Source organism: Marmota monax, unplaced genomic scaffold, assembly GCF_021218885.2.
Source record: "Marmota monax isolate L192 unplaced genomic scaffold, Marmota_monax_Labrador192_F-V1.1 WCK01_AAM20220418_F8-fsc00023, whole genome shotgun sequence".
NCBI lineage: Eukaryota > Metazoa > Chordata > Mammalia > Rodentia > Sciuridae > Marmota > Marmota monax.
In genome coordinates, this window is record NW_026692907.1 from 2,529,472 (window position 1) to 2,554,422 (window position 24,951).

At 52.7% G+C, this 24,951-nt stretch overlaps 1 protein-coding gene across 3 annotated transcripts in view; it reads right to left on the reverse strand.

The window, feature by feature from the left end:
• Glis1 (GLIS family zinc finger 1) overlaps positions 1-24,951 on the reverse strand; it is a 195,533-nt gene that overhangs the window by 67,743 nt on the left and 102,839 nt on the right. For all 3 annotated transcript variants that reach the window (XM_046451136.1, XM_058581484.1, XM_046451138.2), the window contains 2 exons: positions 14,451-14,628; positions 9,883-10,765 (listed from right to left, as the gene is read on the reverse strand). In XM_046451136.1, the coding sequence (XP_046307092.1) occupies positions 9,883-10,765; positions 14,451-14,628 (1,061 nt within the window). The remainder of the gene's footprint in view (positions 1-9,882; positions 10,766-14,450; positions 14,629-24,951) is intronic.

The window sequence follows — 24,951 nt, forward strand, 5'->3', positions numbered from 1 at the left end:
CAAGACCACAATCTTAGTGACAGCCTTGTTTTATCATTACCCACGTCAGCAGAATGCAGGGCGAGGAGGCGGAGCTGTGCGAGTCTGTGCCCTAATCATTTACAGACCGCAGAGGCCCCGTCCTGGCAGAGGAGGAAGATTTATTGTGGGGACGAATGGAAAACAAAGAACAGTTGTGCAAACTTTACGGAGCCGCATTATGGGAAATGCCCTCCCACTTCCCTCTGGTAAATGTGCTAGAAGTTGTCTCCCAAGGGGGACTCAGCTTCATGAGCCACTCGAGCCACTCATGTGCAGACCCTGGGCCTGGCCTGGCTGGAGGATGCCAGTGCTCCTGACAGCCATGCCCTCTGTCCAGGGGCACGGCCTGACCCTGGCTGCTCTGGTGGAGCTGGGGAGAAGGTTCCAGACTTGGACTGATGCCCTCCTGCAGCCCTGGGGCCTTGGTGTCCTCACCTGCACCCTGTCAACTTCCCTTGTACCTGCCACACCAAAACTCTAAATCTAATTGTGACTTTGCCACTCTCCTGCTAAGCACCCTTCTGGGATTCTCTCTATTGCCTGCAGAATAAAGTGCAAGGTCCTCATGCTGAACTTTGAGGCCCTTTGAGGCTTAATTCTAATCACCTTCCAGTCTCCAGCCCCCTTGCGTGTATCACTCCAGGCCCAAGAAGACACCCATGCCCACCAAGACTGTCACATCTCAAAGCTTTCGCACCTGCCATTCCTTTTCCTTGGACTGAGTTTCCTCACAGTCTGCACCTGGAAAGTTCCGACCCACGCATCAAAGCCCAGCTCTGAGGACATCCTGAAGAGAGCCTTTTCCTGCCTCTCCATCTCTAAGGCACCGAATTCCCTTGCTGCCAGATCATTCTGCTTTCCACACTGCGTCCCTCGCTACCAGCATCAAACCTGGCACAGCGCAGGCATGGATAAAGCCATGTTGAAAGGCTGGCAGAGGGAAGGTGGACCAGAGATGAGCCCAGGGCTCTCTCCAGAGGAAGGACTCAACAGACTCACTCCTTGTCTCCTGAGAATCCTGGGGCTTGGTGTAGAGAGCATCTGGCCCATCACCCCGTTAACGGATGTGGATGGATGCCGAGGTGTGTCGCTGCAGCCTCCCAGAGCAGTGCACAGCCCTGGCTCTGGATCACCCCTCTGCCAGCCCGCGAGACACAGCCTATTAGTGCTCCATCGCGAAGTCCGCCGTTTCCAGGATGCCCCCCTCCGAAAACACGGTCTGGACACTTTCTCGGAGTCACTGTTGATTTTATCTGACTTTCTCATTCCAATGAGAGAATCGTTTCAATTCCATTTACATTAAATTCAAAAGCTGTTTTTCTTATATTATTCTAAATTCAATTCAGAGGGTTGTGTTTTTTTCATCCTTAATTTTTTTCATATTCCATCAAGCAGCATTGAGCTCACAGAACTTGGCTAGTATTCCTGTTCCCTCAAGTTCAGAGCTCCCAGGAATTCTCTCTGTGAGAAGCTGGGTTTGATGACTTATTTAAAAAAAAAATGCACCAGGGCTCTTGTCTTTAAGTACCCCATATATTCCAGGCACGGGGTCAGAGCTCCATGCACATGATCTCAATTTGCATCACACAGTCCCTTTTCCCTGGGCAGGAAACTGAGGCTCAGAGAGGCCACGTGACTCAGTACTGCACAGTCTCACAGCTGGTTAAGGATCAGGGTGGAGATCAGAGCCCCAGTGGTTGTCCTGGGTGCCCAGCCACTGCCTAGCCTGGCTCACTGACTCCTGGCTCAGAATTTCATATGATGGGCAGGGGGACAGGCATGCATCCAGGCAGCAAGGGGAGGGGTGAACAGAAGGAGGAGGAGATGTAGGAGAGCTGCAGGCAGAGACCCAAAAGGCAGGGTCCACTCTTGCTGGAGCACCCGGGTGGAGGGACACCGGCACAGTTGACCCCTCTGTATTCTAGCTACAGGAGGAGCACTTAATGGGAGTCTGCAGCTCAGCCTAAGCCCTGAGTTGCCGACTGGGAAGTTGGCAGTTTGGGAAGCACAGCCCCCCAATATCTCTTTGGGTAAGCATCACAACTCCCATTTTTCAGACACAAACAGGGAGTTGGGATTGGAGGGCCTTGTCCCAGGCGACACAGCGGGTGAGCAGCCAAGCAGGGTGGGTCTTCCCCTCCATCTCTCTCCAGCTCCTCCCCTTCACCAGCAAGTTCTTTCTACCTGGAGCCTCGGCCTCCCCTCTGCACGGTGGCTACAGAGGAACTTGGGGCTCTCACCTGACCACAAGGACAGAGAACAGGAAGAACACTGGCTTCTAGGAGCTGCTCCATATCAGCCCCCTGAGCTTTACTTTTGAAAACTAGAGGAGGAGGGAAGCACCCCGGTAGCCTGGGTTAGTGGCACTCTCACTCGGGTTTGAGGGGAAAGGGCACAGCATCATGAGCCCCTCTGGAATAGCCTACTGCGACCTGAGTGTTAGACATGACTCTGTTTCAGAGCTAGGGAAACTGAGGCCAGAAGAGACAGTGACCCATCCAACCTCACCCAGCCAGACCAGGAAGGGCTGAGACTTACAACAACCTTTTCAGCTCCTCTGGGGAGGTTGGAGACGGAGCACACTGCCCATTTTCGACTCTCTTTTCCTCTCTTGCTCATGTGCCGTGTCCAGCACAGGGAGAGACATTTGTGGTACGCCATCTAGCCCCTCGCTGGAGCCTTACAATGGAACTGTACCCTCCGCTTCCCAGGTGAGAGAACAGGACCGTGAAGTCAGGTCACACAAGCTGAGAGCACGGCCGTCTTTCAAATTCAGGCCTTCTTGCAGAAAGGCTTCAAGCCCCCGATGAACCTGACAATCTTCAAGACCCCACCAGTGTCATGACTTCACAGCACAAGGCTCTGGAGAACAGCATCCAGGCAACAGCTCACCACCTTGGAGCAGAGAGGCTGGATGGCCATGGGCGAGAGCCCCTGGTCCTAGGGAGTGGGCTCAGCTCTCTACCATCCAGGCGAGGGCTGAGGGGCCTGTGATCCCTGAGACACTTGGCCACACCAGGAAGCTGTCGAACAAGGGGCAACACAGGCTGGAAGAGCAGGAGGCTCAGAGCTGGGAGAGCCATTCCAGAGAGAGGAATCGGAATGAGCCAAGGCCCAAAGGACTTACGGAACCCAGGGAGTGCAATCTGTCCAAGACGCCTCTGGTGGGGAGAAATCAGGCAGGTATCCCAGGCCTGCTGCCAACCCACTGGTGATTCTGGGCCATGACGCCCCTCTCTGGGCCTTGGTTTCCCCATCTACTCATGAGAACTGACAGGATGCCAGGAGGGACCATTCATGTGGGTGCTTCTGGATGCCAACTTGCAGGCCGCCTTTGCCCAAAGCCATTTCCCTACCCAGTTCCTCCTCCACCCTGAAAGAAGTGAAGTTCAGGACCATTTCCAAAAAGGGTGGACTTGGCGACCTGAGCTGGCTGAATGATCCTGGCCTCTCCGGACTCATTTACAGCAGGATTCTCCAGGGCAGTGGCTTTAAAACATGTTCCATTTTGCAGCTTTTTAATTTGACCACAAATTCTAGCCTCTGGCAAGGGAGCCTGTTTCAGGTAACTGATTTTGGAATAGGTGAAATGTCTCACTCTTCAACCCACAAGGTGTCCTCCCCTCCAAGACAGCAAAAATCCCATCAAGCCATGGTGAACAGGTCCAAGATGATGGGACACTGACTTTTTGGGCAAAATGGTTCCATGCAAATGCCCCTCAGTTTCCCCACTGACCAAGGCCTGGAGGACAGGCTGGGTTTGATCCAGGGGCCCACCCAGGCATACAAAGAGGTACCCAGTGACAGCTTGCTGAATGAATTCAGGTCTGGGTATTCTGTCAATACTTGCAAACAGAACCATGATTCTCTGCCTAGAAGGTGGCATGAAACTAAGCTGGGACACCATCTGGAATCTGGGTTCAAATGTGACCCCACAGTGCACTTGGGATCTGAACTTCGGCCTGAATTAGACTTCCCATTTCTGTCTGTAAAATGGGGATAGGAATCCCAGGCTCCTGGAATGTTCTAAGGGCTGGCTGTGTCCTGGAGGCCCCCCACAAGCTGAAAAGCAACCAAGTGTTTTAATAATGTTTCTGTCCCCCTTGACCGACTTGGACAGGGTCGCACAGCCAGGCCTCCGATCCACAGCTCCTGGCTCCCCTACTTCCCTCCACCATCCAGCAAAAATATCACAGGATTCAAGGGCAGCCTCTTCCCATGATGTCAGAAGCCTCGAGTCCCATCGTCTTCCCTTGTCCACAGGCCACTTTCCCACAGTCTAAACCTTCCCCAACTTGTGGTTATCCGTTTTCCCACCGATGCTCATTTGCTCTGCAATCCTGGGCTCCCAACCACCCTGTCTTCTGCATCCTGTCTGGACATGACGGAGTTGGACGGGTCCACCTGTCTTCTCAGACTCTGCAGGCTCCCAGGGAAGCCTTAGCATGAGGCACAGATGTTGAGATGGGTTGGGGTGTTGGCCTTGAAACGTGCTCATCCCATGGGGCTGGGAGCAGGAGTAGATGCCCAAGGGCTCCACCCACTGGGATTTGAAAAACACAGAGCTGAAGGAAAGGGCTGAGCAAAGTGATGCGTGGCAAATAGCAGTGTGGCCCATGGAATGGTGCAGGCGGCTGAGCTGGATAAGACAGAGCAGGCCACTTGGTCATGAACATCAGGAACAGTTTCTTGTGTAAAATGAACTTGCAGATTCACAGCTGGACTTACTGTGACCCAGAATGCATTCATCCTCTTCTCCTCTGAACACCCCAGGCAATATAGATCCTGGACTCTTCAGATCTCTGCTCACAGCTCTGCCGGGCAGGTCAGCAGATCTGGTTGGTATCAATTCCCTCCCTGGGGCAGACTGTGATCTTGAGATTTAGCCTCTCCGGGCCTTGGAGGTTTGTCTGTTTGTTGTTTTGGTTTTGGTACTGGGGATTGAATCCAGAGGTATTTAACCGCTGAGCCACATCCAGAGCCCTTTTTATTTTTTATTTTGAGACAGGGTCTCGCTAAGTTCCTTAAGGCTTCACTAAATTGCCGAGGCTAGTCCGAACTTGCAGTCCTCCTGCCTCAGCCTCCCAAGCTGCTGGGATTACAGGTGTGCGCCACCACGCCCAACTTGAGCAGTTTTATTCTGGAGGTGGAATGGAGAATGACTAGCACGGAGCCTGGATAAAACAATCTTTGACTCTCAGTAACAATTCCCTCTACCTCCCTCACCCCAAGCACCCAAGGGGGAAACTGGAGTGGGATAAGGGGGCTCGAACAAGGTGAAAAGGGGAGCCTGAAGCCCTGGATCTATGGGGATGGGAGTTAGCGTAGACCAGGCCAAATGATGCACAAGGCCCCCCACAAGAGGTCCAGCCAGGCAACTTCTGTTCTCAGTTTTGTTTACTTAAAATTTAACTAATCAGTAATGTTCACCTTTTGACCAGGAGTATTTCTCGGCTCCAGGTTCAAAGACATCTGAGACAGACTGGCAAATGGTAGAGAGGGACTTAAGAGGTGGAGACCAGAGGCCAAGGCAGCTTCAAGGATAGAGGAGGCTTGGCAGGATGGAGTTCAGCCCTGAGGCTGTAGCTGCTCATCCAGACAGAAGGGCACACGTTCTAGAGCCCCCTCCCAGCGCCACTGACTACTGCCCCCATGCCAGTACCGGGCACCCTGTTCAGACTCTGTCGGGCGCAGAGTAGTCACCTGTAAATGGCTGAATGGACAAGACACAAAGGATCAGGGCTGCCTAGGATACATGGGCAGCACCGCTGGTGAGCTGCCCTTGCAGGAGCACCCACGGATGGCCGCGCCTGCCCAGCACTGCAGAAGCTGCTGGACTCACCAACCTCGAGTCCAGGCTCTGCCACCAATGGCTGGTTTGAGCCTCAGTTTCTTTAGCAGAAAAAAAATCTCTATAAACAACTCTGTTCTCATTCCTAGGGCTACTGTACTACTCTCCTTAGATGACCAATAGGAAAGAGTGTGATGGGGGAAGAAGAGAATTACCCAAGCACTTTCCCTGCATCATATCTTTTAACCCTCATAACAACGGCACTAAAAGGCTATACTCTTGTTGCTCCATTTTACAGTCGAGTATCCTCTAGTTCAGAGAGGGTAGGTTCCCTGCCTGAGGTCACCCAGCTGGTAATCTGCAGAGCCAGGCCGGGACCCAGGTGTGTAGGATGCAGACCTGGGCTTTGCACCTCTGCCCATACGTTCCCCGTGCAGGGTCACAGCTCTGGATAAATTCTGTACCAAAGTAAGGGATCCTTCTTCTTGTTATTTATAAAACCCAGGATAGGAAAAGGACGGTTCTGAGCAGCTGTCCTTTCTCCCTCTGCCTCTGCCTCCTGGTGTGCAGAGGAGCAGCCTCCACAGGCTGGTCCTTTCTGCAGCCTCACACAATCAGAATTTCGGCCCTCTGGGAGAACCAACCTAAGAAAGCACAAGACTAATCTTCAGAGCTGACGTCTTGGAGGCGTCACGTCAGTGTTTGGGTTGGATGTAACCTTGTTATCGCGATGCACAAGAAGCCCCGGATTTCATAAGGCTGAGACATCTCAAACAACGTAAGAAACATAACAGGATATTGCAAAGAGATCAGGGAGCTTCCTGTGGACTGCACAGAGGGCAGGGAGGGGGACAGACGGCACCATTTCCCCTGGGGCCACCGAGTCCCCAGTCCAGGCCTGGCTGAAGGACTAAGGTGCCCGGGCAGAGCGCTTGGCTGCTGCCAGCACCCTGGGGCCTGCCTGGTACTGAGCAGAGACTCCGCAGTCTAAATTCAAAGCAGCTGCAAGGCTGGGGTGTTACGGCTGGATGAGGAGAGGGGAGCTTACCTCATGAAAGAACAGTGGAAGTGGCTGCTGGAGAGATAATAAAAGGATTAACTGCTATTTTAGTGGCCATTTACTCTTCAATCAAAATGTCTCATCTATTTCCTGTTCTCCAGAGGCTCCAGGTCCAAAATTCCTTTGTCTATTACAGCGCATGGTAGCAGACGCCTGTCATGAGAAATTAATAATTTCACAGGGAAGGGAGATTGTACTTATCTGGGTGCGGGCTGGGGCCGGCCCCATCCCTGGGTCACCTACTGTGCCAACATCGTGGGGGAGGGCACTCCCACCCCATGGCAGGCAGGAGGGGCTCCTGGAGGCTCTGAGAGGCCTCGGAAGCTGTGGGAGGAGATTGTTGCTGCCGGCTGCAGATGGTGGCACCCAGCAGGGCCGGCCCTAAGGCTCCAGAGAATCATTAACAGAAAATTTATGGACAAGAGCATGACAGTTTAGAAAGACGTGGGTTCAAATCCCACTCCAATGGTTACAGCTGTGTAACTTCAGGCTTTATTTTTATTGTCACTACTACTACGATGATTCTTTCTTTATTGTTGTTGCTAATATCATTGTCTTTAGCTGTATGACCTAGGGCCCGTTGAGCAATCTCTCTGATCCTCAGATTCCTCATCTGCAGATTGGGGTTAACGATGTCATCCTGCAGGGCTGTGGTTCTACCACTTAGAATAGCACCTGCACACGCTCAGCACTCAGCAACCGCCTGCAAGTGTAATCATCAACTGTGCTCCTGATCCCAAAGGGCAAGACCAAGCGCTCACTTAGGAGCAAGAGGGAGGCTGGCTGGACTTTGTTTCTTCACCTGTAAAAACCCCTGGGTTTGACAGCACCCTTGTAAAGACTAAACACAGTTACCAGGGAGCCTGGACACCACCGCCTCCAGGAAGCCTGCCAGACCTCCCCTCCCTGGACCTAGGCACACTCCATCCCAGGCTGCCACTGGTCCTCGTCCCTGATGGCTCAGGGATCCATCCCTGAGTGTGAGGTCCCGCAGGGCAGGGAATATGACAGTCCAGGTCTGGGTCCCCCGGGCCAGGCAGGAGCCAAGTGTCCTGCGGAGTCTGGAATCAGGTGAGATCCCACAGGCCTAGGAGAGAGATCCTGAGAGTGCACTGACCCGCCTGGCCTCCCTCCCTGGGCCTCCACTTCCCAAGCTGGAAAATGGGTGGGAACTAGATCATCTTGAGGCCCCCAATGTCCAACACGGGTACTTTAGGATGTTGTGACCCCACACAGGAGGCCCCACTGCAAGAAGACCACTGACTACATCATATTGGGGTTCATGGGACAAGGTAGCCTCCACTGAGGCCCTCGCAGACACCAATGGGCTCACCCACATGACAGAGAACTACAGCTGTCCCTCCAGGGTCTCAGGGAGAGAAAAGCCAGACCACCTCCCAGCAGCCCTGGCCCGAGGACTATCTTTTGGTCATGGCCTCCCAAGCAGGGGCACATCTTCCGGCAAGCCACATGTTCTAAAACCCCAAATGAACTGGGGCATCCCCAGCCTGGCCAGTCACCAGCCCCCGGCCAGCACACTCTCAGCCCAAAGGCAGGTGACAAATCAATCCATGGCCTGCTCAGCCCATCCTCCCCACCTCCTCTCCACACACCAGGCTCCCTCCTCCTCTTGTCCTTGGCACGGATGGCTCACTGCCGCTCACCTGTCTGTGAAATCAACTCCTTCTCATCTTCAAGGCCTGAGGAGCTGACCCCGTGTATGCCTGGCTCATGGCCCCACAGGTGACAGGCCTGAGGCGAGGTGAGCACTGGCCCTGCCAGAGCTTCCTGCCTCCTGCCTGGCTTCCCCGGGGCGGAGCAGGGACACTGCTCCTTCCCAGACCTAAGGTTCCACGAGGTGGGGCCAGAGACAGTGACAGTGCACAGGCCTGGAAGAAATCAACCGTGGCTACAACACTGACCCCTGCAGACCAGCCCTGCTGCTGCTCAGACTGAGCGGTGGCCTGGGTGGCCCATGCTCCTTGTTCTGTGGAGCACACCCGAGGCCCAGCCTTCCACTCCCAGGCAGGAGCTTCTCCTGGAGGGCGGGCTGGGCCTTGGGGGCAGGCAGAAGGCATCAGGGACTAATATTATGCTCCTGGACTCTGATGACAGATATCCACCACAGCGAGAGCACAATACAGAAATGACCAGTCAGAAGGGCCAGAGGCCAGGCTGCCAGCAGTCAGTGTGTGTGTGTGTGTGCGTGAATGTGTGTGCATACAAACACGTGTATCTTGCTTTCTCTCCACAGAAACCTTAGTTTCCATGCCAGCGGGAACACTGCTGCTGCTCTGCGGGGCCTTTCTTGATGACCCCTGACCTTAGCCCAAAGCCTCTCTGGGGGCCCAGAGGTCTCAGACCCAATGCCTGTGAGGACCCAGTGCTCCTTGAGGACAGCCAAGCTGTAGGCAGCTCTGGGAGGAGGCCCAAGAGCCTTTCTGGGAAGGTGAAGGTCCAGTGCTGAAGGAGTGTCACTGCCTGCCTGTCAAGGCCTCCGCCAGGTAGAGCTTGGAGCATGTGCACGTGAGAGAGGCTGGCCAAGCCCGCTTGACCTCGGAGGCCGTGCAGCATGCTAAAGCACACCTAATGCATGTCTGATCCTCAGGGTGGGGGGCAGGGCACCTGGTGAGGACAGTGTGGCACTGCCAAGTTTCGCTGTGACAGTGGCACTGACCACCTTTTTATGGAGGTACCAGAGATTGAACCCAGGGGTGCTTAACCACTGAGCCACATCCCCAGCCCTTTTCTTTGTATTTTTTAATTTAGAGGCAGCGTCTCCGTGACTCGCTCGGGCCTTGCTAAGTTGCTGAAGCTGGCTTTGGACTCATAGTCTACCTGCCTCAGCCTCCGGAGTCCCTGGTGCCACCGCACCAGGCGGCACTGACCATCTTGACCAGGGCCCACGCCCACAGCACTGTACCTAGCTCCCAAGGCGCCCTTCCAGGGGAGTGAGATGGGTGCTGCTCTGCAGGGCTGGGGCGAGGCCGGGCAGCCTGAGGGGACTCACCATGCACTTGTTGGGCTTCTCGCCTGAGTGCACCCTCATATGGATGAGCAGCTTGTAGCGGGCGTTGAAGGGCTTGTAGCGGCGCACGCAGCCAGCCCAGAAGCATGTGAAGTCCTCACCCTTGCGCTGGTCGATGTGGCTCTTCTCGATGTGCCGCACCAGCTCCTCCTGCTGCTCGTAGGCTGCACAGCAGTCCACCCAGCGGCATGCCTGCCGCCCGGCCACCATCCTGCTGGCCAGGCCCAGCCCCAGGCCTGTAAGGCCCGGGCCAGCTGGCAACTGAGGCAAAGGGTAGGGAGGCGGCAGGCCCTGCTGGTGAGGCCCGAAGAGCTCTGAGAACTCGTCCGCAGGCTCCTGCTTCAGAAAGCCCGTCTTCCGGCAGGCTTCAAGTTGCAAGCTGCCCTCGTGGCTCTCAGTGGACACAGGGCCGGGCCGGGCCCGCTTGGCAGGACCCCCCAGGTCTCCTGACAGAGGGGGGCTGCGGAGTCCATTTACACAGGTGACCAGAGCTGTCTGGGAGGAACGGATGATGGGGGTGACGTCAGAGGAGGTGCAGGGCGAGGAGGAGGCCGAGGAAGTTGGGGGCAGGCCCAAGAGGCAGCAGCGCTTCAAGCTGCCCTCAGGAGGGTGGGCCTCAGGCTGCGGGCCCAGGCCAGAGCTGGGCTCACTGCCCAGAAGGTAGCAGGAAGGTGCAGGGTTGGCGAGGCCTCTGCTGGGGAGGTCCAGATCCGTGTGCAGGCCAGTGGCTGGTGGGGCCCGGCAGTGAGTCAACAGGGGTGTGCGGGCTTCGGCCATGGCCTGGTAATTGGGCAGGGATTCCTGCTTGATGTGTGGTGTGGTTGGGAGGCCGCCATTCACATACGTGGCCTGGGGCCTGGGAGACCTGGAAGAGAGTGGTCAGGGAGGTCATGAGGAGGTGGGCACTGCACAGGGGGAGGCCTCGTCGGGGCTGCCAGAGAAGCCAAGGGCTAAAAGCAAAGGAAGAGGAAGACCAGAGATGGGTGGTCTGAGAGCAGAGAAGAGTGTGGAGGGAAGAGGAGAGAGAGGAAGAGGGCCTGGGGTCAGTCGAGAGGCAGGAGGCGGGAACAGGTGATGCCGGAAGGCCCACTCATCCTTTTACCAAAACCAGCCCCCACTCCAGCCTGGGGCCCTCCTCCCAGGCTGCCCTGGGGTCTTCCCTGCACTGGGGTCAGAGGAAGGTCTGACCCCTGTGGGGTCTGTGGGAAGGAGGCTGAGCATTTTGAGAAATAGCCAGGTCCAGTAGATTTTAAATTCCACTTACATGTCCCTGAAATCTTTTTTAATCTCTGTAAGTTTTTTGGAAGTGAAAAATCTTCTAAAAATGTCCTCTGAAGTTCTGCCCCAGCAACCTGTCTTCCCAGCTATTGGCGTCAGTGAATGGGCCTCTGAAGCACAACCACGGTACAGGGGCACCTTAACACTAACTGAGGAGAAGACCCCCAGGGGAATGGCCCAGGACTTCAGGCCCAGACTCCACGACTGCCTGAAATTGGCATTCTGAGAAGCCAGGGGCAGGCCGGGCAGGGCAGCACACAGAGGCAGGAGGCCTGGACCTAAGGCCAGACTCAGCCCTGTCCCAGCTGCGCCAGCTCAGGCAAATCCTGAGTGACATCAAGGTGATCCTCCCCATGACAGTGAGGGTGGTGCAGATACCAGGACTGGGGTTTGCCACGGTGGCTGTCTTCAACATGGCACACAGTCTCCTAGAGAAGGCCTCTCACAAGCACAGGCATCCCCTCTGCCCACTTCACAGGAGGCCCGATTCAGGAAGACAAAAGGATTCTCGCACCGTAGGGCCTACCATCCTGGGCTGGGGACCAGGTAAGATATAGGTAGAGACACCAGGGCCTGACTGTCACCAGAGGACTCCAAAAAGGAGAAGGCCAGGAAGGCAAAGCCCCTCTAGCTGGCCAGCAGAACAAAAGGCCCAGTTTTGTGCCTAAAGTCTGACTAGGACACCTCATGAGATCCCTTCCACCCCACATCTGAGTCTCGGTTTCCTCACCCATGAAACAAGGACTAAGCCTCTATGTAGCACTCAAAGGGCAGTTGCCAGGAACAAGTGGCAGCCCTCTGGGAAGTGGGTGGCATGGTGCATGATGCTATTATCACTGCTGCTACAGCACTGCTGTGGTCCCTCTGTTTCCTAGATGGTCTTGCAGCCCCAGCCCCTCCCTTCTGGCTCCCTGTAACTGCAGCACTCTCAGTTCCAGCCCCAAGTGCAGGGTAGAAGAGGATCCAGAGCTAGGGACCCTGGGCACGGGTTCCAGCTCCATCACGGCAGAGATGGAGGAGTCAAGAGGGCCCAAGGCTTGCCCACCATCGCACAGTGGCAAACCCATGCCACACCTGGACCAGGAGCCCTGCTCTCTTATCCTGTGTACAACTGACCTGACACTCTCCTTGAACACAGGTGTGGCAGAAGGGATTTCTGTTTGTTTCTCAGCTCTAATGAGTAACCCTCCACCTCCCTCACCAGCAAACTCTCTTCCTACCCAAGGATTCTGCTGCCCAGTCTGTGCCCAGGAGAACCAGGAGCTTTGATTCTGAGGCAGACAGCAAATGCACACCCCCTCCCAGTGCTAGCAGAAAGCTCCATGTATTGAAGACCTAACAGTGAGGACCTTGTGGAGTTTAAAAATATAAAAGCATGGATGCTGTGTAGGAGGTTGCAATCCTGGGCCTGGTACAGGTGGGCTGGGCAGAGAAAGGCAGCAGGAAAGCCTCTGTTTGGAGCATCCTTTTGCAAACAGTTATCAGGCTAATCATTAATGGCAGTAAAGAGGAGCACATCTAGCATTCTGGGACTGAGCTATTGGAATGAAAAAAAAAAAAAAGGCTGGGGATGTGGCTCAGTGGTTAAATATCCTTGAGTTTAATCCCCAGTATTAAAAAAAAAGAACAAGGTGGGGGATGGGGCTCGGGTCACAACCTGAGATGTGTGTGGGGCCTGCCAAGAGGCTGGTGCGGCTGCCAAGGAGGCTGCAGGGTGGGCAGCCAGGGCCAGATCACAAGCTCTCCTCACTCTGTATTTCTAACCTTGTTTTAAGGAAAGAAGGCTCAGCTTCTTGCCTGAGGTCACCCAGAGAGCCAGTAAGGTACGGAGTGAAGACTTCTGCACCATTCTAACGATGGCTGTGGGGGCAGCCACTTTACACACAGGAATGACAACATCAGGATGTCGTTGAGGCTATTTAAACCTCTTCACAACCGGCTAGATGCCGCTGGCCTATGTACATAACCCCCTGGCCTCGGTTTCCCCACCACATGGTGATGGTGGGTTGGGGGAATCAGTCTTTACACAGCACTCAGCGGAGCCCATGGCTCACAAGAAGAACCTGTGACTGTTGCTTTTTTGCAATGGGACCCTGGGACAGAGTGGCTTCAGTGGGAGAACATGCACATGCAGTCTCTGGCTGAGAGGGAGCCATTTGGTTAGCATCAGGGAGTTAACCTGGAGGCAAGAAGGCTGGCAAGTGGCTGTGGCAGGAGCTCAGGTGGCAGACCAAGGGGCCTGAGACTGAGAGGCCACCCAAGTGCATGGTACCAGCAGTGATGGGTAAGGAACAGGATTTGGGATATGTGTTGGCCTGGGCCCTCTTTTCCTCTTTCCTAAAAGTGCCAGCTCAAATTCTACCACTTTGGTAGCAGTGACTTTGCCAGAGTAGGACACTGGGTTCAGACTCTCCTTGCCCTCCATTGTCAAGATAACATTTAAAATGACAAATGATATTTTTGATTGTGTCAAACAAACACAAACCCCCTTCTTTAGCTCGCCCTAGGATAGCACAGCTTCCACCTGACATAGAATGAATTTCCCTGGAAACTGGGCACTGCTAGGAAGTCTTGTGAATAATTAGGCAGATAAATGCACTTGACTCTTGATAAACCATGCACAGCTTAAAGCCTAAAAGATGTGTGTTGCATGTTGGGAACTGAACTGTGCCCACCCCCCATCCATATGTCAGAGTCCAACCCCACAGTGTGGCAGTGTTTGGAGACAGGACCTTTGAGGAAGTAATTAAGGCTAAGTGAGGTTAATCTCCTCGTAGGAAGAGGAGATTAGTCTGGGCATGGTGGCACAGCCTGTAATCCCAGCAACCCGAGAGGCTGAGACAGGAGGATCTCGAAGTCAAACCAGCCCCAGCAACGGCAAGGCATTAAGCAACTCAGTGAGACCCTGTCTCTAAATAAAATACAAAATAAGGCTGGGGATGTGGTTCAGTAGTCGAGTCCCCCTGAGTACAATCCCTAGTACCACCTGCAAAAAGAAGAGGAGATTAGGACACAGATCAAGGGATGACCTTATAAGAGACATTGAGAAAGCAGCCATCTGCAATGCAAGGAGTGAGTCTCAGGAGAAACCAAACCTGCTGCACCTTGATTTGGGGATCAGGCATCTCTGACCAGTCCCTGGCCCTCCTGAGCCTCAGTTTCCCTGCATGTCCCACATGTTAGGCAGACTAGGTGAGATCCTGAGGCCCTTGATCCTTGGACCTCAGGGACTGTCCACAGGAAATGGTGGACAGGTAGGGATGGGCACGTACCTGTTAGGGTGGGGGAAATGCAGCAGCCTCTCGCAGGCTGGGGGGTGGCCCCGGGGTGGCGGACTTCCTGCAGGGAGAAACAGTCCCTGGTGACAGGTGGGGCTGGGGCCCTCAGCAAGATCCAGATCCAGCAGACCCTTCTCCGAGCCGGGGGTGCAGTGACCATAGCTCCCATTCACTAGGCAAAAACCACAGGGAGAGAGGAGACAAGTGAGCGGTGACAGCCTGCAGGAGGGCACAGGGAGAGGGTGGGCATCAGTTACGGCTGGGAAGGAGCACTGGAGCCACCTGAGGGACCGTGCTTCCTCACCAAAATCCCAACCAGCAAGACCAGTAATAAAATCCCCAGATCTCCAACACAGATGCCAAGGCTTCACTGCTGAGAGGACCATTATGCAAACACTGGGCACTTAATGTGAACCAGGCACTATTCTAACAGCAAGAAACAGGTGAGCAGAACAAACCCCTGGTGTCTTGGAGTTCACAGCCTGTCGTTCCTGATGCTTGCACCTCAATCCTTGCATGGTTGCTGCACCTGTGCCAGCATGTGGGGGGGGTCCCCACAGGTACTCGCACATGTGTGCCAAGGAGGAGATGTGGTCCAACAGCACTACTGTCCCTGGTACCAAAGCCCCACCTGTGCTGCTTCCCAAATCACATTTCACAGCAAAGAGGTGGTGTGTGATCATTCCCCTCCACTCCACCCTCCATTTTCTGGCAACCTGTTGAATGCCCAACCTTGCCCACTACAGGTCTCTAGGAAGCCTAATTGAAGCAATAGATGTGACAGGCCTTGAAAAGCTACGCAAAGTGATACAAACGTCAGGCACAGTTGCTCTGAGCTCCTTCCCCTCTCTGGGCCTCTTTCTCATCTATAGATGAGGATGGTTAACCTGGAACATCTTGGGCTTTCTACTTTGTCACCTCTGGGGGTGATGCAGAGGAGGTAAGGACATGGACTTGGTGACCTTTAGACCATAGTGTGACCCCCACCTCTGCCCGAAGCCCACAATGCCACTGGGCAAATCCCTGAATGTGGCTGAACCTCTGCTCCCCTGGGCAACAAGGGACAGTCACACCAGTTCTCCAGGGACGCCGTGAGGTTTGGAAAGCAGAAGCGCACAAGCCCTGGCACAGTGCTGGCACCTACAGGTGCGTGCGGAATGGAAAACATCCTTGAGGTTAAACTGCACTTCCAGACCTATAAGGTGCCCTACAGATGCAATAAAATTTTATCAAGGGGTCCAAGGGTTGTCCAGGCACTGTCAACGCTGAGCGAGATAAAGCATCAAGGTGAGAAAAAAAAGGGAAGACCAGAACATAGCCAACCGCTTAAGCTAAGGACAAGGAGAGCAGCACCTAGATCAACACCCAGGGTCCCACTGCCCTCTGAGGGAGGTATGCATGCCAGTGTCCCCATTTGACAGAGGAGAAAACAAGCTCAGGGAAGAGACACTCTCACCCAAGCATTAGTATGCAGAGGAGACTGCCCTGCTCTCGAGGTCCCTGGCAGTCAAGGGGCTCGGGCAGCCTGTTGGGGGGCTCAGATGAGCATCTGCTCCACGCCACCTTCCCGTCCTGCTGTGGGGAACGCTTGCTCCGCTGGCCTCGGCGGCTGCTCAGCCAGCCCCTCACAGGCTTATTTTTTAATAACTTGGTTGTTTTTTAATTAAAAAGAAATCCCTGGTAACAAATGTGAATGGCTGGAGTTAATGAGAGCAGGCTGCAGCCCGTTTCACTCCATCTCTGCTTGGCCGTCCTCGCCTTTTCCAAATGGTTTCTGCATGTGATTTTATTGTCCCACTGAGGCAAGCCTTGGGACGGGGCCTCAGAAAACTGTGGATAATTTTATGACCATTAATAGCATTTGGAGCAGAGCGCGCTTAATCATCACTCGGGGCTGCTCCGCCAGGGTCTTCCTCCAGAGTCCTGGGGGGGGGGGCGGGTGCAGTTCTGAGCCTTCCTTGAGGACATGTAGGAGCTGTGTGCAGGAAAGGAAGACTTTGGGCCCCGGGATGAGCAGTGGGAGCCTTGAGTTTTCGAAGCCCTTACTTGGCCACTGTCTATCCCAGGGTAGGGCCAGTACAGCCATTCTCCAGATGAGGAAAAGCCAAGGTTTGGACAGATTAGCTGCCTCGGTCCAGGCTCAGAGGTCTGTAAGAGGTAGGGCCACAACCCAAATCCAGACGTCTTAGATTTCAAGGTCCAGCTCTGTCCTGCTACCTCTCAATCAACTGATGAGTAACTATAGACCCCCAAACAAGCATCTCCAACTGGGACCCCAAGGAAGATCAGAGAGGTTAAGCAGTTTGCTAAGTACACACAGGGAGTTACAGGCTGAGTTGAGGTCAAACCCATCAACTCTGTGGAAAGAAACGGTCATTATCAGCTGTTTCCTGCCTGGAGACAGAGGTTTTTCTACAATAGATAAACAGGCTGGATTAGGGAGAGAGCCTCTCCAGTCACAATTTGGCACTGGTTGGTGCTCCAAGTCCATTTCAGCCCTTTTCTCTTGTACTGCCACAGAGCCCTGGAGGGAAAGTTTGACATCCCAACCTTGCAGAGGGACACTGAACACCAGAGCTGGCAAGTGGCCACCAAGGTCATACAGCCACTGCAGATCACAGGGCCCATAGAAAGGTCTCCCAAAGCCCATACCAGACTCTCGCCCAGGCTTCCTGCTTGCTTGAAGGCTGGAAGGTTAAACCAGGGGGCTGACGTGTGTCCCAGAGATGCTGTCACCACCACAAAGATATGGGTGCTGCCTAGCACAGGGAGTCTGTCAGCAAAGACATGGGCGCCATCTCCCACTGCTGGAGTCTGGCCTCTCTGCTCCAAGGGCATAGCAAGGCCCAGATGGGGAGACCCCTTCCTGCCCACACTGTCTCCAGGGAGTGAGAGAGCCACACGGACTGCCCTGCTGCCCTGAGGAGGAAGTGGGGGTGCCCCGGGAAAGGGCTGGCACCCAGCAGCCTCATCTCCCTCTGTGCCACAGGGGGCCAAGAGTGGACTTCGGAGGCGGCTTTCCCTATGCAAATGAAGCTCCTCTTCACCGGAGACTGATGGGTCCCATGTTCATTTTTACAAGTTGGTAAGAAATCTTAGAACGTCAAGAGCTGGAACTGACTATCTATTTTATTAATAAATAAACTGAGGCTCCGAGCGAGCAAGAACCTTTCATGGTCACACAGCAAATCCACAGTGGAACCTGGACTGGCACTTCTGAAGTTAGGTAAGAATTTGGTCTACTTTCCTCATCAAGCCTCAGTCTTCTTATCTGTCAAATGGTACTGACACCTACCTTACAAGGTTATGGGAACAGGCGAGATTATAAATACAATGCCCTTGGCACGGTGCCTAGCTTACAGGAAGCACCCGGAAAGGAATGATGAGGACACTTATTTCATCTATTTCTCCTCCAGCTTGGGGAAGGGAGGCAGGGCCTTGTTTGAGAAGCAGTCTATCCCCAGAAAGGTCAGACTCGGATGACCCTGAGGATAGACTGATGAGGACCAGCCTCCAAGATTTGAGGTTCACCAAATACAGGGCTGGGCAGTCTGGATGAGGTCACAGCCAGCAAATCTGAAGCAAATGGCTCCAGCTACACACCAGAGAGCTTTGCAAATTATCGTAATGAGTTGGCTGTAAAGTGGCACCACATATAAGGTGACTCCCCACAAGAATTTTAATTTATGCTGAAACCTGCCAAGTCTGTGTGAGTGGACATGGACACGTTCAGCAACTCAGGCCCAGACGCGCCACCCTGCAGCCTCAGCAGCACCCGCAGCCGGGTGGGGGAAGGCCTACGTGGTGCTGCCTTCTCCTTCACTAGCAGACTTCTAGTGCCTACCCAGTAGCAGGCTGGAAAAAGGCACTGCCCTTTACAGTTTACAGTAAAGGTTCCCAGCCATCACCCCGGAGCTTCATTACAACCCTCAGAAGTTGGCTAGGCAGGCTCAGAGGGGGAAAGTGACTTGCCCAAGCCCACAGAGCAAGTCAGCAAACTTTACCAGGCAAGACAAGAAACAATTGAGGCTCTGGGGGCCATTCAGCCCCTGCCACCACGACTCCACTCTGCTGTTGTACCATAAACAGCAGTCATGAGAAGTATGTAAAGGAGTGAGTGGGGCTGTGTTCCAATAAAACTTTATTTAGAAAAATAGATCTCTGGCTCTTGAGCTATTAATCTGCCAATCCTTGAACTTATGCAGCAGTTAGAGAGGGATTCAGAATTGGAGATGGTCATACTTTCCTGAGTCTGTAAAATGGGGAGAATTTTACAGGGTGGAGTCAATGACATGATAATCAATACTGCACACAGGGCCAGCTCTGCGGGGCATTTAATAAATTCAAGTACCTTCAGCCTGGCCCTGGGTGCCCCATAACCTGGGGTCCTTTCACCTGTGTGTCTCCTTACACTCCCATGATGCTTTGCAGCTCCTGTCAGGCCCCTGCCATCTGTTCAGGGGCCTGACCCTCTCACACTGTGGGCACTCAGAGCCCAGCTTCTCCTCCTGGCACATTCCCTGGGCTCTCACCTCCCTGACTGCACAGCACAGCTCCCAGAATCCCTTGTGGGGCTGCCACTCAGGGTGCACCTGTCCACCTGCACAGGCCTGGCAACTCACATGTATTCTGTCACTCCAGAGTTGGATTGGGACACTCAGTACTGCCACCCTGGTGCTTTTCAGTGCAGCTAAGGCCTCTCCTCCCTGCAAGTCTGTGACAGCCTTCAGGACAAGGACCTTGAGGCCCCAGGGCTGCTGAACATCAGTATATCCTGAAATGTGGCTTTGCCCAACTTATTTCACACATGGAAGAGAAAACAGGGGCGCATCCAACTCTTACAGATCAGCAGGGTCACTAAGCCCAGGGCCCCACTGGGGACATCCCTCCACACAGTAAGACCCACAATAGAGGGTGTAGGTATAGGGAGGGTGGCTGGCTGGGTGGGCTGTTCCACGTTCACCTTCATGCCGACTCCATGCCAGATGCTGTGATTAGGGGAACTGGTCAACCTCTGGTCACACACACACACACACACACACACACACACACACCTGGTCTAAAGCCACTCACTTTCTGGTGTTTGACTCTGGAATGAGTCACCTCACCTTTCTGCACCTCTGTTTCATTTGTAAAATGGAGATAAGAGTCGTAGCTGCAGAGATGAGCTAAGCTATTGGGATTAAGTGAGATAATACACGTGGACTCCCTGGAATGGTGCCTGTTGCATTTGATACCTCGAAAAGGGTGTCTTTACAGGAAGGGAAACTAGGTCACAGCCTCCCTGGGGCGGGCCTGCTTTCTTGGGCTGTGTGCACCAGCAGCCATGAAAGGGCAGCTCCAGGCCAACCAGGTCTCACCAGCAGCCCTTCCCCAGGAGTCTGAGCATGGACTCTCTAGGCAGTGCACAGCAGGGCTGCAGTCCCTGCTGAGCCTCAGTTTCCCTCTGAGCAGTGCAAGTGCTGGGACTGGTCTTCCCGCATGTCAGGCTCTGACAAGTGGGACACAGAGATGACAGAGCATGGGACGCCGAGTGATGACAGAGCATGGGCCCACCTCCCAGGCCCAGGGAGGGCCAGTGGCTCACCTAAGGGCAATCCACAAAGGCAGAGTCAAGCTGCATTTAGCTCCCAAGGCCCTGTGTGCCCAACAGATGCTTTGCGGTACCCTTTTCCCCGTTCAGGAGAACCAGGAAAGGGAACGGTCAGGCTTTTCTTCCAGCCACCTCAGCCCAGCAGGACAGGGCAGCCAAGGCCCACTTACTTGCTGAGCCACTTTGGAGTGTTCACAGCCATCAGGGGGCCTGTAACCTGGTCAGGGCCTCCAGAGCCGCAGCTCCTGATGGTCGAGGCCTCACGCCGGGTTTATGGCCGTCCACCGTCTCTTATCCCAGACCACCAGAATCCCATAAATTCCCCTTTAAAGCTAAGCTAGATTTACAGGGACTTGGGCCAATAAAACCTGAGCAGACTCACCTCAGGACAGCCCTGAGAAGAAACCGAGCGAGTCACCAGTTCCCTCCCAACCCAGGGCCAGGAAGTGCAGAGGCCAGGGCTGGTCACACGTGTTGGTGCAGACATGTGTAGACAAATATGTAGAAGGGTCAACTCTCCCCTCAAACTGTTACCAAATTAGCACATATTTGTGGAAGGAATAAGGAAGGGAGGGAGGGAGGGAGGGAGGGATGAACAGAAGGGGAGAGAGAATGAACCTAGGCAGAAATTAGAAAGTATCTTCCATTAGGTTACCAGTTAGAGAGCCACAGCAGATGCTGTTCTTTCCCCTGAATCTATAGACATTTTTAATTTTTAAAAAGCCAGGGTAATAGGATAATATACATATTTTCTTGTCCTCTGCTTTTTTCACTTAATGCTATAGGATGAATATCAAAGTTGATGGAGTATCTATTATGTGCCAGACACAGTCCTAGGCTCTTCCCGTGCCAGTATTGCTAACCCTATTTTCCAGAGGAAGAGAAAGAGGAAGAAGAAGGGGCATGGCCAAAATCATGCAGCTGGTAAATGGTAGAGACAGAATGCAAGGCCAGCTCTATCAGACTTGGAAGGCATGCTGACCTTGACATTGTTCCCCATCACTAAGGAACTTAGGATAGATATATCTTTATATCTATCTATCTATCTATCTATCTATTTATTTATATCTATCTAGCTAGCTTTCCCAGAGTACTAGTCTATTCCAGCTGCTATAACAAAATACCATAGGCCTTGTGGTTAACCAATTGAATTTTATTTTCTCACATTTCTGGAAGCTACAGATACAAGATCAAAGTATCAGCCAATTTGGTTTCTGGTGAGGGTTCTCTTCTTGGCTTGCAGAGGGCCACTTCTTCACTGTGTTCTCACATGGCCTTTCCTTGGGGCATGAGCACTGAGAGAGAGGGAGGGAACATACTAGTCTCTTGTTTTGAGTTTACTAGTCCTATTGGATCAGGGCCCCACCCTATGACTACGTTCAACCTTAATACTTCTTTACTCCAAATATAGCCAGACATCTTAATATCACATTTCCTAGCATCCAGAATAGTAATCCAATAAATTCTGCTCATTATAAATTACTCAATCTCAGATATTCAAAGTAGAGCAAGACAGGTTAGTCTGATATGAGCTGATTCGCTACAGTCAGATGCACAAAGCCCTTTCTTTCTTTTTTTAAAAACATTTTATTATATTTTTAGGTGTAGATGGACACAACACAATGCCTTTATTTTTATGTGGTGCTGAGGATTGATCCTGGGTCCCGCCCATGCTAGGCGAGTGCTCTACCACTGAGCCACAATCCCAGCCCCACACAGCCCTTTCTAACAAATAATTTTAATGACTATATTAAGTCTTCTATTTTATAGTTGTTGTACATATTTTATTTATCTTTCAACATTGGATTAAGATTGTCTAGAAAAGTAAAAAACTAGAAAACACATAATGAACGTTTGCACGGACCTGTCTTACTGTTCATCCATACTGATAGCCTTAAGATAATCACCTAGACACAGAATTGCTGTCAAGGGATATGCAGAATTTTTAAAAATTTCCTACCTACCACTCAAACTGCATGCACCTCTGAAAGGACAGTGTTGCCTTATTCTGCATATTCTGCATACCCCCTCCCCCCTCTCTGGATTGAACCCCGGGGCATTTTACCACTGAGCTATTTCCCCAGCCCATTTTATTTTTAATTTTGAGACAGGGTCTCACTAAGTTGCCCATGCTGGCCTTGAACTTGCAATGCTCCTGCCTTAGCATCTGGAGTCTCTGGGATTACAGGTGTGCACCAGCCCGGCTGCTGTAATAATTAGAAAAGAATTTTATAATAGAAAAGAATAGGAGATAGCCCATATATCCAATAATAGAATGACTGAGTAAGCTATAGCTAAGTAACAAACTATACAGACATTAATTAAACATGAGGCAGTAAAACCCCATCATGCTCTAAATATGGTCCCTAAACTTGACTCACTTAAAAATACAGAGATGTGTTCTTATGCAGTGAATTAAAAATGGTATTTTTTCCTGGGGTTTTCCAGTTCATGTGTGGGGAAGCGTTTTTATTAGAAAAGCCCACTGTCACCACATCCACTCCACCCGGGAACTGAGAAGGTCTCCAGGGGTCAGGAGGCAGGCACTTCTGAAACCCATCCATTCCCCAGGCCCAACCTCCAGAGAAGAGCTAGATGGAGGGCGGGAGCAACTGTCCACGGCCAGCCGTGTGTGACAGGAACTGGTCTCGTTACAAGGGATCTCATCATGAATTTTACTGGATTTACTAAAGATCTTCATTATAAGAGAAAATATTTGTAGGAATGATGTTGAAGGAAGAGATTGAACAAGGGCGAGAGGAAGGCAACGAGGCTGCAAGGAAGCTGAGCTGGATGTGCGGGACCTTGGGGAGGCAGAGGGAGGATGCGGGGGTCCCTTCTGCTGCAGCAGGAAGCAGCACGGGGAGAGCAGGGAGCCCTGGAATCCTGTCTGCCTGGGTTGAAAAAAGGCTTTGGAAGGAAGAGCGGCTGCAGAGAGGCTGGTGGCTTTCAGAGAGGAGTGTTTCTTCAACTCTCTCCAGGGCTCTTTTGGACTGAGGGACCCGTCCTGTCTCCCGATGGCAGTGGTGGCAGCAAGACCCAATCAGTTTTAGAATTGTTGTCACACACACAAGTGAGTTTTGTGGCACATATATTTTAAAATAAAAATTTAAAACTCTCTATTTACATATATCAAAATATTTCTTCCTGTTTTAAAAATGAACAAATAATTCTTGAGACTAAATCAAAGAGTGATGCTAAACACGGGCCCCAACTAGCCTGGCAGCAAGCACCCTCCAGGCGTCTGGTCTGGGTGCAGGTGCCCGTTCCTCCCAGCCCATCACAAGCAATTCCAGGGCAGGGACAGAGTGGGGCACTCCCAGATGCCATGCCAAGGGCCCCCTGTCCTCTTCCCCTTGAGGGCTGATCAAGGGGAACAGCCTCAGAGGAGACAGGAGCATTCAGCTGGCAGAGAGATGCACTTTCCAGGGCCTCCCAAGACTCAGGGCTGCAGGAGCCAGTGTCCCCTCCCTCCTCTGCACGCCACAGCCTCCAGCTCCTTCCCTAAGAGAGGCTGCACCTATGCCAACGGAGGAGATGGGCAGTGTCTCTCCATGGGCAGCAGAGACTCCAGGTTGGGAGGGGGCAAAGTAAGGGCCTAAGGAAAGAAAATTTTCTCCTGGCAGAAGAAAATATTGCATGTATTTAGCATATTTCAGTATCTCTCTGGGGTGGGGAAGGGGTGGTCTAGCCAATAAGCCTGATGTCCCTTAAAGTCCTCAGATACTATGTCTTATCATACCAAAGGATCCCAATTCCAAAATTCAAGGGTTGGCATTTCTGTGCATCTGGGATTCTAAAACTCTTTCTCCCTCTTAGATGAGGCCATTTTATGAAGCTAAGCATTTCAATTTATATGGCTCTAAGATTCAGTGACGGCATGGATCAGGCACGAGGACGTTCTCTGATCCTGAGGTTGTAAAATTCCATGCGACTCGGATCCAACGGCTGCCATTTCTAGTCGGCCCTGGAGTCCCCATCATCAGCCCCTGCCTGGCCCCAGTCACCAGGAGAACAGGGATGTTCAACAAAAACTGTTTATTTTTATCCAAGTTCAAGAAAGTATTGGGATGACAAGAAATCTAGAGGAAATGGCTGTTGAAATCTATAAAAATTTCTCGAAAACAAACATATTCTACCTGCATTTTTTCAGCAAGAACAGGACCATAAATGTTAATGTCAGATATAGATTTATGATTTCACGTCTGGCCTTTTTTTTTTAATCCTCTCCCCTTAAATCAAGCTAATAAGTTAACTTCTATGCCCATGTTGGCTTTTCCCCCAAATGATGAAATGTTCCTTCAAACCAATGGAAAAACTTGAAGCCCAAAAGGCAAGTATCCAGCAACAGGATGGCAGAGGGGGACTGCCCAGTCCAGACCGCCTGGGGTGGGGGCCTCACGAGGCGGCGGCATCTAAACCCCCTCCCTCCGTCTCTGTGGGAGGGATCTGAGAGTTCTAGTCCCTGGCAGGAGTTTTCGACTTTACCATGCAGGAGAGCCATACGCATTCTGTATAAACCAGGCTTGCATTCTGAATTCTGATCTTTTTCCTGGCCAGTGGTGTGCCCTAAGACAGTGGTAGGTCCCAGCGCCCTCCATCAGCGGAGGAGACGATCAAGGCTCCGTGGGGGCAGCGCTCCTAAGCCCCGCATTTACTAGGGACCAATCGTAAGTACATTTTCCACTGAAGATATTCTCAACTTTTGGAGGGCTTTATCCCCATGACCCTATGGATGAAAGGTGGAGCACTGCAGGCGCCCGGGGCCTGCAGGAAGCTTCTGCACCTGTAGGAAAGGGCACCATGCAGAGCAGGCAGTGGGAAGGGTTCCCTGTGCTGCAGAGATGCAGAATTTCTACACCCACGGAAAAGGTGATTTGTTCCACAGAGAGGCCAGAAAGG